This window comes from Aplysia californica, unplaced genomic scaffold, assembly GCF_000002075.1.
Source record: "Aplysia californica isolate F4 #8 unplaced genomic scaffold, AplCal3.0 scaffold00414, whole genome shotgun sequence".
Taxonomy (NCBI): Eukaryota; Metazoa; Mollusca; class Gastropoda; order Aplysiida; family Aplysiidae; genus Aplysia; species Aplysia californica.
This window is the reverse complement of record NW_004797684.1, coordinates 411,604-425,964: the sequence shown is the minus strand read 5'-3', so window position 1 is coordinate 425,964 and position 14,361 is coordinate 411,604. Positions and strand designations below refer to the sequence as shown.

The window sequence follows — 14,361 nt, the reverse complement described above, 5'->3', positions numbered from 1 at the left end:
TATATATATAAAATGTTAAGATGCCCCTTGAAGTCTTAGTCATTGTTGTAGAATGATGTTGACAACATTACGTTAATATTTGTACAACCCTGTCCACCACATGACATATGACATCATGCCCATGTTTATATATAACCATGCCAGTCCATAAACTTTGTGTTAATGTTTGATCACAACCACATCTGTCAAACAGCATCTCATGACATATTATTCAACTACACTGTCCATTGCCAGTGGTTTTTGTATGTGAGAATGTTTGTGAGAATGTGTGTGAGAATGTGAGTTGTTTGGGTGTGAGAGTGAGTGAGAGTGTGTGCATGTGTGTGCGTGTGCATGTGTGTGTGTCTGTGAGAGAGAGAAGAAGAAGAAGAAGAAGAAGGAAAAAAAAGAAATACCCCTACACTACAGCACACGTTATGCATTTCACAAAACTATTATAATTGCTTTTCTCCTTGACAATGGGTGGTCGTCTTTGACAGCTTTCACTGCATTATTACAATGTCCGTGTTTTTTTATTTTTCGTTATAGTAGAGGGTTTTACGCGCTCGCAACTACATAAGGTCATATGAGCGCAAGGGTTGGGTGTCAACAGAGAAGTCTTTACAGGGAATTAGACTTACTCTGCTCACCTCTCTAGCTTCAACAGCACAAGGTCTGCTTCAACTATCAAGGCACCCCGGAAATAGCAGGTCACAAGTGTGACAAACATACAATCGAAGTAGAGGAAAATGGCAATAGTAAGGATTAGGAAAGAAAAAGCAGCAGTTCCCCGTTGTAGATCAGGCACAGTTATGAGCGTGACATGAATCAGCCCATTTACAATTCTACTGTGCTTGAACTAGAAATGTCCCCCCTTTGGGAATGGCCTAAAGACACTACAGTCAGTGGCACTGCTCCGGGGGGTAATGTCAATGTACTGACACATACTCATACTAATGTGCAATCATGTCAAAGTAAAGACACAACTCTGTAAGTTGACAATAACAACACTGACAAAATAAAAAGAGCACAGATCACACCTGAGCCCCACCAATTCCCCATTCTCCTATCTTTCAAACTTTAAAAGTGGGTGGTTGGCGGGTGCTCTGGGGTGGTTTGCTCTTTCTTTCAAATCAAATATCCCTTTCCCCCCAGGGCGGTCTTTAGGCAATTCCCAAAGGGGGGGACATTTCTCGTTCATGCACAGTAGAATTGTAAATGGGCTGATTCATCAATGTCACGCTCATAACTGTGCTGATCTACAACAGGGAACTGCTGCTTTTTCTTTCCTAATCCTTACTATTGTCATTTTCCTCTACTTTTTTTGTTTGTTTGTCACTCTTGTGACCCGCTATTTCTGGAGTGCCTTGAAAGTCGAAACAGACTTTGTGCTGTTGAAGCTAGAGAGGTGAGCAGAGTAAGCCTGATTCTCTGCTGACATCCACCACTTGGCGCTCACATGACCTTATGCAGTTGCGAGTGCTGTAAAACCTCTACTAAATTTTTAAAAATTTTAAAAACATCCCTTCTCTTTTCTGTATGCTACTCTCTTGTAACACATCTATTCTTAGGCACTTATATGACCTTATTGTGTGGCAAGTGTCGTAAAACTCTTACGAAAAAAAACCCAACAACTTTTTAAAAATCAGGGGGGGGGGGGACGCAAAAACAAGTGAACTAACCTGCTGGGACTCTCCATCATACTGGTGCTGCGCCTCTTTCTCCAGCCAGCCCTCAGTCTCTGCACCCGCAGGCATGCCGCCCCTGCCTCCCCTCACAGCACCTCTCGCTCCTCTAAAGCCCCGGCCAGCTCCCGGATAACTGCCACCTTCAAAGCCTCTGTCGTGGGCAGCACCCTCCTCTTCAAATTCTCCAGGGGGGCCATAACCCCGGCCTCGACCGCGCATAGCCCCTCGGCCACGACCTCTGAACCCAAATGGCTCCTGCCCGTACTCGTCCACTCCTGCACTTTGGTCGTGGTCATATCCACCCTCACCGGCAAAACCACCACGTCCACCGTAACCCGCATCAGGTCCTCCACGACCTCTCATCGGCCCACGGCCTCGTGGCATTCCGCGGCCCCGTGAGGAAGTCTCAAAATCATTCTCACCTCCAGCTTCTTCATGCCCCTCCCAGCCATGATCCTCACCAAAACCTCCCCTCCCACGGAAACTGCCTCTTCCCCTTTCCGCACCTGGCCAAAAACCTCTTCCCCTATCCATCCCTCGCCCTCTTCCTCTGTCCATTCCTCTCCCTCTTCCTCTATCCATCCCTCTTCCTCTGTCCATGCCCCTGCCCCTTCCTGGTGGCCCATATGAATCGTCCCCGTACGTAAAGCTTTCATCTTGGAAACTGTTTTCTTCTCCATAACCGTGGAATTCTCCCCGCCCTCTTCCTCGCCCCCCTCCTGGCACACCCCGCCCCCGTCCTCTTTCCACAAAACTATGAGCACCATCGACACCCTCATAAACAGGGTCCTCATACTGTTCACCAGCCTCTCCCTCAGTGGTCCCTTGTGCCTCATCTTCAAAACTTGCCGGATCAAAATCTGAAAACTTGTCTCGCATCTCATCATTAAAATCATACGACAGCAAAGGTCTGGGCCCCGTCCCTCTACCCCGACCCCTGAAATGTGGTGGCGGACCACCCCGGCCTCTGTGAAATCCACCGCGTGACGTTTCAAAGTTCTGTCCTTCTTCAAATCCTTCCTCGTACCCACCAGTCTCTTCAGAAAACTCCCCTCCAGGCGCTCCATGGAATGCTCCACCACGCCCTCTGTGAAAGTCTCCACGCCCTCTCATGAAATCACCACGGCCTCCTCGAAATTCCCCCCGACCCCCACGGAACTCGCCACCACGACCCCGGAAGAGCTCCCCGGGAGGGCCACTGTGAAACTCTCCTCTCCCCATGGGAGGAAATCCACGTCCACGTCCTGGACCAAAGTCACCTCCTCTCCCTCTACCTCTCTGCTCAAACTCTCCACCCCTTCCTCGAGGAGGAAATTCACCTCTCCCTCGAGGAGGAAACTGGCCTCTCCCTCGAGGAAAAAACCCTCTCCCTCTGTCCATTCCTCGCCCCCGGCCAGGTCCTCCAAATGAGTTTGAAGGGTCGTGGAATTCGTTCTCATACTCCAGGCCTTCTTCTGCCGGGTACTGTTCTGGCTCTTCACCAAACTGCTCCTCTGTCGCTTCCTCCTGCCCATGCTGGTCCACCTCCTCCTCACCCTCAAAAGCTGCTCCACTTCTTCCAAATGGAGGCTCCCTACCTCCCCAGTGCTGACCCCTTCCTCTGCCCTGAAAGCCTTCAGGACCCCAGGGCCCCCCTCTACCGCGAGGACCTCCACGCTGATTGAACCAGCCTCTGTTCGGCAGTTCCCCACCGCGCCCAGCCGGCCCATCTCGAGGTCCTTCTGGCCCACCATAGGCAGAACTTTCATCATATGCATTGTGCGATTCCGAAAAGTCTTCAGAAGCTTCATTTGAGGGTGCATGCGGCCCACCTTGTAAATGGGGAGGTGGGCCACCACGTAAATGTGGGGGGAGCAGCCCACCATGCATGTGGGGAGGGGGTCCATTGTGTGATGGATTGTGTGGTGGCACACCGGGCGGGGGAGGTTGTTCTCCCCAAGGCCTTGCGTAGCCTTCTCCTTCACCTCTCCAGGAATCTGCAACCTGATCCGGTTTACGACTTTCCCAAGCACTGCGACCCGCCTCAGAGACCCCAGTGTTGGGTATGGGAGCGTGTTCGATAATACCCCCAGTTTGTTCCCCTCCTTCGTCATCATCATCCAAGTTCATGTCCTCTTCTCCTTTCTCCTCCTCTTCATGAGCACGTTGCCCACCATCCAACTTCCTGCCCTGGTGAGTTTGAGCCAGCTGCGATGGTACTGCATCCTGGCCATCTTTCCTCTCATATCCATTCGACTTTAGTCCTTCCCTCATCTCCCGTTCAGAACTTTTCCTGTTGTACGCCATAGACTTTCCAGTGAAATCAGTGCTGTTTTTCTTCCCCCCAGACAGTCCTGCTCCCAGTTTGGTCTGTACACTCTGCTTCTGATTAAGAATCTCCTTCCTTCGAGTCTCCATCTGCTGTTCATATGTCTTCCACTGGTTCAGGTACTGCTCAAACTGCTCTTTGTTCGGGTGGTCTGTGGAAGCGAAAGAATTTTTAAAGTAAAGAATTGGTTTAAACTCATTTCAAAATTGGAAGTTTCTTTCAGAGATGGTACCCCCTACTACTTTCATATCCATCACCAATAGGACTGAACTAAGAGGGCAAAGAGCCACAATAAATCTCCAAATAAATCAAATTTATGAATGAAAGGTTCACCCTCCCCCTCCCCCTTTCCTCTTCCCACCAAAATAATGGTCATTTAGTGCAGGGGAAAAGTAAGACGATCAGACATACACAATAGAGGAGAAAGAAAAATAGAACCTTCCAGTGACATTTTCCAACCAACCTCTGTCTGAGCAGCATTACATGAATTCATCCAAATGTTTTCCCCACAATCAAACGCAAAAGCAATTTTATGACAAAACAACCCAGAGTAGCCAGACACTCACTCTGGTTCTGTTCACGCCAGTCATCATACTGCTGTTTCCACTGGCGGTATTGCTCCATAAACAAGCGTTCTTCTTCACACACCTTCTCCATTTCAGCTACCAGCTCCGGATCTGTCAATAAAATAATAGACTCATTACTGATATGAAAAACAGCTTTTTTCATAATTAATCACTGGGTTTCGATAGGTCACAATAATTGACAGCCTGTCATATCATACACCATGGAGAACAAATATTAATAGCAAAACCCAAATCAGTACCAAATCATAAAACTTCAAGCATGTACAGGTTTTTTCCCAGCGCCGTAACACTAACAAAAACCGTCTTCAGCCAGTGGCAAAAAAGATTTTACAACATCGCAATAATACAAAACAACCCAAGACCTGACCCACCTGGTGGAGGTGGTTCCTCTACAACCGGAGGCTGTGGTGCTGAAGGTTCTGGCGGGGGAGCTGGCTGTCGAGGCGCCGGTTCAGACGGTGGGACAGGCTGGCTGGGACCTCCCGGTGGGGCTTGACCACCAGGATAGGGACCCCTCACCATGCCAGGCCCAAACCCTGGCCTGATGTTCTGCTGTGTAGAAAGACGAGTAAGACATTTCCATCCATTCCTCTTATCCCTCTACCTAAGAAATCCATATGTGTGATGACACGGTGGAATCAGGCACTCGTCAATTTTGGGGCATAAATGGAGTTATTGGTATCATCTTAAAGGTTGTTCATTTGCCTTGCTTTCAAAGTAAAAAAATATTTATTCATCTTGAATAGAAGTCGAAATATTTGCGACTGAAAGAGGTGGGGGTCGTGTCATTTCAGAAGTCAAATTAGCGAGAAAATGGCCACAAAGTTAGGTGATTCACATAGCTCAAGAGTCCTTGGAAACTGCAAATTTACATTTTTCGTGCCTTTAATCAACGTCTTTCCATAAAATCCACACATAACAGTGTTTCTAAATTGACATATAAAGTGTTGAGCAAAACAAAACAAAAATTAGGAAAAAATTTCCAAACTGAGAAATGACAATTTCTTCCATCTTATTATTTCAACAAGCGCCTGATTTCACCATGATGCCTTATATATCACTTCCCTTACATTCGTTCACCTACACTGCGCTGTAAAAGAGCTCGGTGAACTTTTCAATTGTCCGCTCCAACTATAAGCCAAGGAGTTAACTATGAGGTGGAGATTCCTTACACAAATTATAGACATAGATTCACTAAAATTAACAACCAAGAATTCTGACATTTTGGTAAGAATTCACTATGTGGAAAAACATTTATCCTCGCTTTGCTGCTAGTGGCTTTTCCCTTCACTTTTCAAATTCCTCCTCTACCATGTATTTTCATGAAAAATGGAAACACGTCTCGTTTAGCTTCGTCTTACAACTAATAAACTCTGGACTTGAAATAGAATATTGGTACTTGTCAGACTAATGTCTCTCCTTTACAGCTATTCAGTCAGACAAAACAATACACAAAACAGAATGCCTAAACATCACTTTTGATATCAAAACGAAACAAACCCCAAGCTGCAATAACTACTCATGTACAAATTGACGCTCACTTGTCCCGCATGTTCCTGAGGCAATGGAGGTTTTGGTTGCTCCTCTGGTAATGGTGGCCGGGGCTGCCAGTAGCACAAAAAGGAAACACAGTAAGATCACAGCAGACAAAGCACACAGGTGGCACACAGAAACAAAAATCATGCAAATAAATAATAAAGGCCACAAAACTTCTTCAAGTGCTTAAAAAGTGTGACCATCTACACAGCTTCATAAGACAGTACACATTATATATAGATCTTATTATATTACAATCTAGCAAGAACAAAGTGAAACATGGACATAGCGAATAAATCTTCAGGTCCCAAACTTTTTCTTTTACACAATTATTCTTTGTATTCAAATCAAGTACACAGTGAAACTCTTACATATATTGAAAATATTTTCACGCCCCACCAATATCGCTACGTGCCTGCAAGACTTAAAAATGCTGCAGAAAAATTGAAGCTCCATTTACATTACATTTATCAATCATATAAGGTAGATAAATATACCAAAGAAAAAAACAAAAACTTGAGAGCCCTACGACCATGCATCTCTACAGTATCAAACACTTTTAGTTTCCTTTAGGTCTCTGGTGAAAGCTTTTGAAACATTCCATAAAAAATGAAATCGCAGTGACACACATGGTAACTGCTGAAAAATTCGAAGCAGTCATCATAGAGCCATTCTTTTTCTTTGGGGGGGGGGAGAGACAGGCAACCTTCCTCTAACAAACAAAAAAACCAAAAATAGAACCAAAAAAGTACCAAATAAAACTCTGCTCCATCACTGTTTAAAATTGTTTTTAGCGGGTCATCATCTCCACATCATGTGTGTCACTGCTGTTTCATTTTTCATGGAATGGCCCTTTTGCAACTAACTAATTAAATTTTTTTTAAACTGGAGCAAATATCTGTGTCTTGCCTGGTCTGCTGGTGTGCTAGGAAGCGGAGGAGGGGGTTCTGCAGGCAGCGGTGGTTTTTCCTCAGGGGGTGGGTGGGTGGGCGGAACCGGATGTCCGTGAACCATCATGGCCGCAGCTCCATGCATTCCCGGATGGTGTTGTTGCATCATGCCTTGAGGAAACATGGCCTGGTTATGCTGCTGCTGTGGCCACTGGTGGCCCATCATCATACCCATGTTGGCAAATTGCCAATGCTGCTGCTGCTGCTGTTGTTGTTGTTGCTGCTGCGCTTGTTGCTGTTGTTGTTGAAACGGTACCTGCTGCCCTAGTGCCATTTGCCCTTGGGCGACATGCATCATCTGCTGGGGTGGCATGGGGAAGCCAGCCCCTCTCATTTGGGGATTCCAATTAAACATTCTGTGTTCGGTAGTTATATCTGCAAGGCCATCAAAAGAATACATGGTTAAGCACAGAGAACTACAGTCAAACTCCATTACACCCACCCCCATTATACCGCCAGGAAAGTCAAGGCACAAAAGGGTCACCTATATAAACACTGTTTCCCCCTTTAATTCAAACTTTAAACCACCATACCTCGACTGCCTGAAACTAAACTAGTCCTGTAAATTTGCCCGACAACACATCAGTGAATTGGAGAGGCAGAAAATACTACACATGGCACCCACTCAGCAGCTGCACGGTGGTAATCTCTTTTTCTAATTTCTTATCCCACATGACTAGCGATCGTCACATTGGAAAGCCTGAAGGACACTTCATCAAATTTTGGACAAAGGGAAATAACACTTAATAATATTATCCGAAATCTAGCCATAGCAGAATCATTTTCCTTAACGTTTGTGTAAGGTAGCAGTACTATTTAACAGAGAAGACACTGAAACCCCATTATAGTTCATTACACTGCCAGCTCTTCTATTAGATACTGATAATTTTATGCTCTTTAAAAAATCCACATCCACCCAGCAAAGTGGGACAAAAGACATATTAATTAGAAACAGGTCTGGATGCTCAGATGAGCAAAAAGTGTAGGATTGAATGTCTGTTTTAACTATCCTATAACCAATAAACTCCCAGTTGGTAGCTGTGATTGAAGTACAATAGACAGTGAGAGTCCATAGACTTATAGGAAGGGGTATATGTACAGGGAGGAGACTCACACTGGTAGTAAAAAGCCTATGTCAGGATTGAAGTTTCAAATCGGATCATGCCCTCCATACATGATTTCCAAATCAACAGCACAAGCAGTGATTAAACCTAGATTCACTTGCATCAAGTGTGCATCCTCAAATCAGCTGATTTTGGCAACCAAGTGAATTATCGATTATCAGACGTGCACCATACCAGATTTTAATAATTTATACACCACTTTTAACAGAATTTTACCAGAAAACTAATGAAAACTTCGGCATCTGAAATGACGAAAATAAACAAATCACAAAATCTCTAATTTTGAAGGAACTGTAAAATATGAATACAGTTGAACTCGGATTCAACAAACTCAGATTCAACAAAAAGGAGACATTTTTGTATCAATTAAAATCAACAAAATAACTCGAATTTGAGGAACACATTATATAAGCGAACTCAGATTCAATGAAGTGGCAATGAACCTAATCTTTTCTATTCCAAGAGACCATTGATCATACTTGCACCCCGGACCAAGCCTAGCCTGTTGCATAAATCTTGTACCTCCCATCAGAAGCCTTCTTTCACACAAACAATGCATAAATAATAGCACCTTTCTTGTTCAGTTTTATGTTTTACACAAATTTACATCCGTGGCAAAATGCTAATACTAGATTTTGAAAAGTTTTATGGTTTTTGTAATCTAGTAATTTGCGATGGATATAAGTATAAATTTGTGAAAAACAGAAACTTGAACAAGAAAGGTGTTACAGAAGTACTTCCATATTTTGCATGTTTTTTTTAACCTGGGGATTTCTGTTTTTCCCTTTTTTGATGTTCTTGCAATCAGATTTTATATTTTCTTGTAAACAATAGACATGATGAGAGGTGGTTTTAGTGACCATATGTGCTATGTGTTCTGTAACCAAAAATATCCATGGGGGTTTAGCCCCCCCAAAAGGCAAAAGCAGGGCATCTCTGCATGTGAGAGTGAAAGCAAAAATGTCCACAAAGAAAAGATCTGGAACCAGGACACAACATAAACATTGAAGACCACTTCTAATTTCCCAACTCCCAGCCCATAAATTCCATTACAAGCATCTTCAATACACAGTAACAACAACATAAATCCTGTACTTATAAGAACAGACTAGTCACTTCAGCACTCTGCCTCAATTCTAACTCAGTACAGTAATCTCCGCCTAAGATCCCAACCGCTTAAATGGTCCCAGTTTGCCTAAGATCCCACTATTTCAGAAAAATATAATTTTAACTATATATAAAGTCACCTGTAAGATCCCGCTCTGACCCGCACTGAAGGAGCTACATTTGGCTAAGATCTTGCTTTTCAGGTCATAATTTAGGGGTTTTTTTAATTTTTTTTTTTTAAGATAAAAAAAAAGAATAGAAGCCTGGGTGCGCTCAGCTGATCAACCAAGTAGCAAAAATATGCAAACACTGTATAGTCGGTCGCGTCACGGATCATCCATTCTCGTGAACACAATCACATCTATGTTGTAAATCTCGATAAGTGGTTACAATGTTTGCCCCAGATGGGATCGCACCAAGGTGTGAACTCGTCGACATGTTGCTTTCCACGATCATCTGCGCCGTCCGCCTGATCTTACATCACACACTAAGTGGGGAGGGCCTACAAGCAAGCATCAGACTGCATTCCATCAAATTGTTAACTCATGGAACTTACGTTTCCCCGACCATTGCTCTCGTCTTTCAGTTTTGCGCTCGAACTTCCTAGACAGACTGGTGCCAATACTTGTGGACAGTGCACTTTGCATAATGAGGTCATCTATTGGCAGGTGGCAGTTAACCTGCCTTTCATTTTTTTTTTTTATTATTATTCGGTGTGGTCGCAACACAACAATTTATGATGCATCATGACATTGGCGGGGAACTCCGTCAGAGTTGGAACACAATTTTTTTTTAAATTTTTTTTTGGGGGGGGCGTTGCCTGAAGCCAACTGGTTCCCACCTGACACAGTATTTTTTTTTAAAAGCCCCACACTCTTCTCCCAAACAAAGGAAAGGGCAACATTTACTCCTGAAAGGAACTTTTAGTGCCCAGGAGTCATGTCTGTTCATATTAAAGTAAGGGGAGATCATTGTATTGATGTTGGGCCTCACCATGAGTTACTGTGGATTCTTCCCTCTGGAAATTCGGCTAAGATCCCGGTTCGCGAAAGATCCAAAGATCAGATCCCGCGTTTTCCTTGCTTTGGGACGAGCGTAAAGTTGGCCGTACAGCAGGGCTGGCCGTATAACAGGATACCACCAATTGCCATCTTGACTAGTGGTAGACAGAGGTAGTGATTTGAGACATTGCCTTATCTAGATCTCTGTCTAGCCTGATTGCCATGTGCAGCTAAAACATGTAGCATTAACTAATTACAACGCACCACCATAGCTGATCTTAGTAACTTCAAAGTTGAACAAAGATAGGAACAGAAGTTTGGCTCTATGTTTCAAGGACTCTACAAAAATGATGGGTTTTTTTAACCCAACACATTGTACTATAATGCCATTGTCAGTCCTCGCACCGCCTTAGATCTATTCTATAGATTTGAGCGTGAGTCCTTAAAATATTTTTAAAACTTATGGGCACCCGCCAGCCTTTCGGTCATTGTGATTGTGCTGATACCTGACGACACCAGATATTTTGAGAGCAGGCCAAGTTGGCACATTTCCTTTGAAGTTTCTCCGGGCAACTTTATAAAATTTCATTTCAACTCTTTTTTTTCAGTTAATATTGGCCAGAGCCCTCAAATTATAATTTCAAAATCAATGCAATGAAAAAGATTGACAAGCGCTAGAAATGGCTGCATCGGTATACAGCTGCATCTATTGGAACACGAGTCCAAGCAAGCTCCAGAGTGTAATTGGACATGTGTCCGTTCAAGCTCCCGTGCACATATTATATACAGTCGAACCTGCATAAGACGGAATCGCAAGGAAGCCAGACAAAAATTCCGTCTTAGACAGGGTAATATAGGGGGAGATGGAGGGGGGAGGGGGTTCAAAGCCCAGGAGGTGGGATCAATGCCACCCCTCACTGCCATCATGTAACAATGATTCCCGGAACTCTTTTCTCGGCTGGCCGTACGATCAGAGCGGCAGGCATTGGTCAATCTAATTTCACACCTCTGGCTTTTGTCTACCCAGGAAAGTTTCAGTAGTGGCTCACTACTCGAGCACTCTCATGGGCAGTCGTGAGATTTCCCACCCACACTATCCTGACCATCTGCATCGCTCAGGGCTCACATGATGGAGTAACATCTACCCCCAAATTGCACCCCTACTCCCTTTCCTCACCCAGCGGCATGGCCATAGTGTTAAGCTTAGAGCCGGCGGAACCAAACTTGCGACTTTTGTTTTAAATCAGGGCTGAGCGGGCAAAGCATTTTCCGTCTTAGACAGGTGAAACCCTCGGAAGGGAGCAGATTTTTCTCTCCCTTTCCGCGTTGGACAGGTTTCCGTTTTACACAAGTAATTAAAGAGGAATATATATATATCAAGGGGGGAGCCGGGAGATTCCGTTAAGACAGGTTCGACTGTATTATTATCATTATATAGTTCAGCGTGTCTGAGATGATGCAGGAGCATTGTGCTGATTAATCGACGACACATTTTGTAAATAATCTCCTCAAAGAAACCACTCAGTAACTTTCTTGTTTTTAGCTCAATTAAGACACGGAAATCCACGGAGGCTAGATCCATCTTTCTTCTCATTGGTTGCCGAGTTTGGAGACGTTTGGTTAGTATTTAGATGGATTTCGCGAATACGGAGAGTGGGAAAATCACAGTGCCATTCGGCGAGTTTCGGTCTCGCTACCGACCAATCCTCTTTCTTCGATAATATCTCTGCTGTCCCCTAAGATACCGGGAAAATTTTTTTTCCAGTGAATGCCTCAATTTCTCCAGTGTGTATTGATGTATGATACATGGGGCTGACGCAAAGAACAATGCTATAAATAAGCGTGTTCCCGGGGTTACCCCAAGCTCGGGCGAGTCTACCGCATTTTCGCACTGCCAGCGCGGGGTGTATGGTATTGCTATACATATAGATCTATATAGATTCGCCCGTTAAAGAGATATTTAAGAATAAGTTCCATCACAAATATTTGATTGCACTAGGCTCTACCGGAAATGACCCTAGGGGGGCCAGGGCTGAGGCTCCACATGATAGTGTCCGAACAAAGGAAGTGGCTATTCTCACCTGGGGTGAGAATAAAAATACGATCTACCTCTCACCCCGGGTGAGACTTGCCAGCGTAGGCTATTCTCACCCGGAGTGAAACAAGACCTGTTTTTCCTCATTTTGGAATACTGTCTATCGGTGTGGATGATCAAATTGATAAAAGCCAAGAAAACATTGCGTTATAGCACAAAAGTAAGCTAATTTGATCGTCTTCAAAGATGCTATGGCTATTTCATTTTTCGAATCGAGCCGAACTACGCGGGTTGCCATTTTGTTTTGCCCGGAAGTTCTCACAAAGAACTACTCCTCCCCCCCCTCTCTCTCTCTCTGTCTCTTTCTGAATACTGTCTATCGGTGTGGACGATCAAATTGACCTAAACAAAGTTAAAAAATGATTTTAAACAAGAAAACTAAATTAATTTGGTTGTCTACAACTCTCTCTCTCTTTCTCTCTCTCCACTGCCCACAGACAAAATTGTACGCTTTTAAAAAAGCTAACACTAACAGTAGATCTAGATCTAGATCTCTAGTAATAGATCTTCTAGAACGTTTGTTCACAGCTCAGAATTCTATAATTCTGTTATCACATTGTAGAATTTTGTGGTTCAGGGTGAACGCTTCACTGGTTGGCCTAGGCTATAACGGTGAACGCCCACCCGGTGAGAATAGCCAAAAGACTCGCCTGCGCTATTCTCACCCGGGGTGAGAATAGAGGTGGCCCCGAACAAAAATAGGCAGAGCTTGCAGAGACGTGTGTGGGGCAAGAGATTTTATTTATATCAAGCAGCCAAGCATGGGTGCTATGCGCCATGTGTGTGTGTCTGGCCTCTAGTGACCAATTCACTGGCAGTACAGCGGAGCAAATTTAACATTTTAAAAAGTTTCATGAATGAGGACCCTGGATCTAGAATCTAGATCTAGATCAGTAAGTAAGACAGTTGGCGGCGGTAGTAAAGGCACAAATACTAGATATCTAGATCTAAATCTAGTCTATGTTACAGTACAGGTGTCCATTCTCGTAATTGGCAATAATCTAGCGGTAGGCCTAGACTATAGATCTATAAAACAGGAGAGCGGGGCGGGGGGCAGGTGAGCTGCCTACCTACTAATATGAAATGCTTTTAGGTCTATACTATAACTATGGCTATGATCCATGGTGTGACTGAGTGATGAATACAACACGACTGTGTTGTAAGGACTGTACTGTATATTAAGGTGTAGTGTGTAGCCTATATATGTTACGCCGTACAGAGCACTGCTGCATGGCCATGGGGCTGGGGAGGAGTTCCGCAAAGAGCCGGCACTTACTGTGACAAGGTCCACTGAGCAATCTATACAAGAGTTAGGTAGGGTTAGTGTTAGGGTTAAGGTTGAGGTTTTAGGGTATAGAAATCTAGTCTACCCCGCTCAAAATATCCCCTCTTTTCTTTTGTCACTTGTGTGTGTGGTTGGATTGTTGGCTGTGTTGGTCGGTCGGCCGGCCCTCTGAGGAACTCCTTCCGCTGAACGTGGTTATCAAAGAATAAACATGCTTTCCTGAGAATCAAATCAAATTAAACAATCCACAGTCAAAGCCATACCTTACTAAACTCCTAAAATCGTAATATCGTTGAAGAACATTATTACTTGTCATGCATCTTCGATGCCATGAACGTAAGCCGCCATGTTGAATTTATGCACAGAAAAAGAGTGGCTTTTGTCAAGGGGCGCTACTTTAAAAAAAGGGATGTTTTATTTTAACGATATCGGTTGCTTTCCTTTTCTTCTTTTGATTTCACACGAGACAGCTCCTTCATTTCACATCTTCACAAGCAATCGTTTGGTGGAAGCAACACAAGAGTGCGATTTTGTTTGCAAAGGACAATTAAAGCCAGTAGTGGCCTACCTAAAATCAATATTTTCAAATGCTCAATAAAGTCTCCACTGACCATGTACAATATGGCCAATGTGGATTTTAAAAATATATAATTTAATTTCCAAAAATCCATTTCTCTAACTTCTTTAGGCCTTCTATCTTT

The 14,361-nt window shown here is 44.0% G+C and overlaps 1 protein-coding gene across 2 annotated transcripts in view; it reads right to left on the bottom strand.

Moving 5' to 3' along the window:
* Window positions 1-14,013, bottom strand: part of LOC101855275 (filaggrin-2) — a 33,701-nt gene extending 19,688 nt beyond the window's left edge. The window contains exons 1-6 of one of the 2 annotated variants that reach the window (XM_005104315.3): window positions 13,924-14,013; window positions 7,008-7,423; window positions 6,104-6,166; window positions 4,934-5,114; window positions 4,542-4,652; window positions 1,662-4,126 (exon numbers count right to left, since the gene is read on the bottom strand). In XM_005104315.3, coding sequence (XP_005104372.1) covers window positions 1,662-4,126; window positions 4,542-4,652; window positions 4,934-5,114; window positions 6,104-6,166; window positions 7,008-7,403 — 3,216 coding nt within the window. In that variant the 5' untranslated portion in view covers window positions 7,404-7,423; window positions 13,924-14,013. The remainder of the gene's footprint in view (window positions 1-1,661; window positions 4,127-4,541; window positions 4,653-4,933; window positions 5,115-6,103; window positions 6,167-7,007; window positions 7,424-13,923) is intronic. The other variant, XM_005104316.3, reaches the window with a different exon arrangement.
* Window positions 14,014-14,361: the final 348 nt, after the last annotated feature.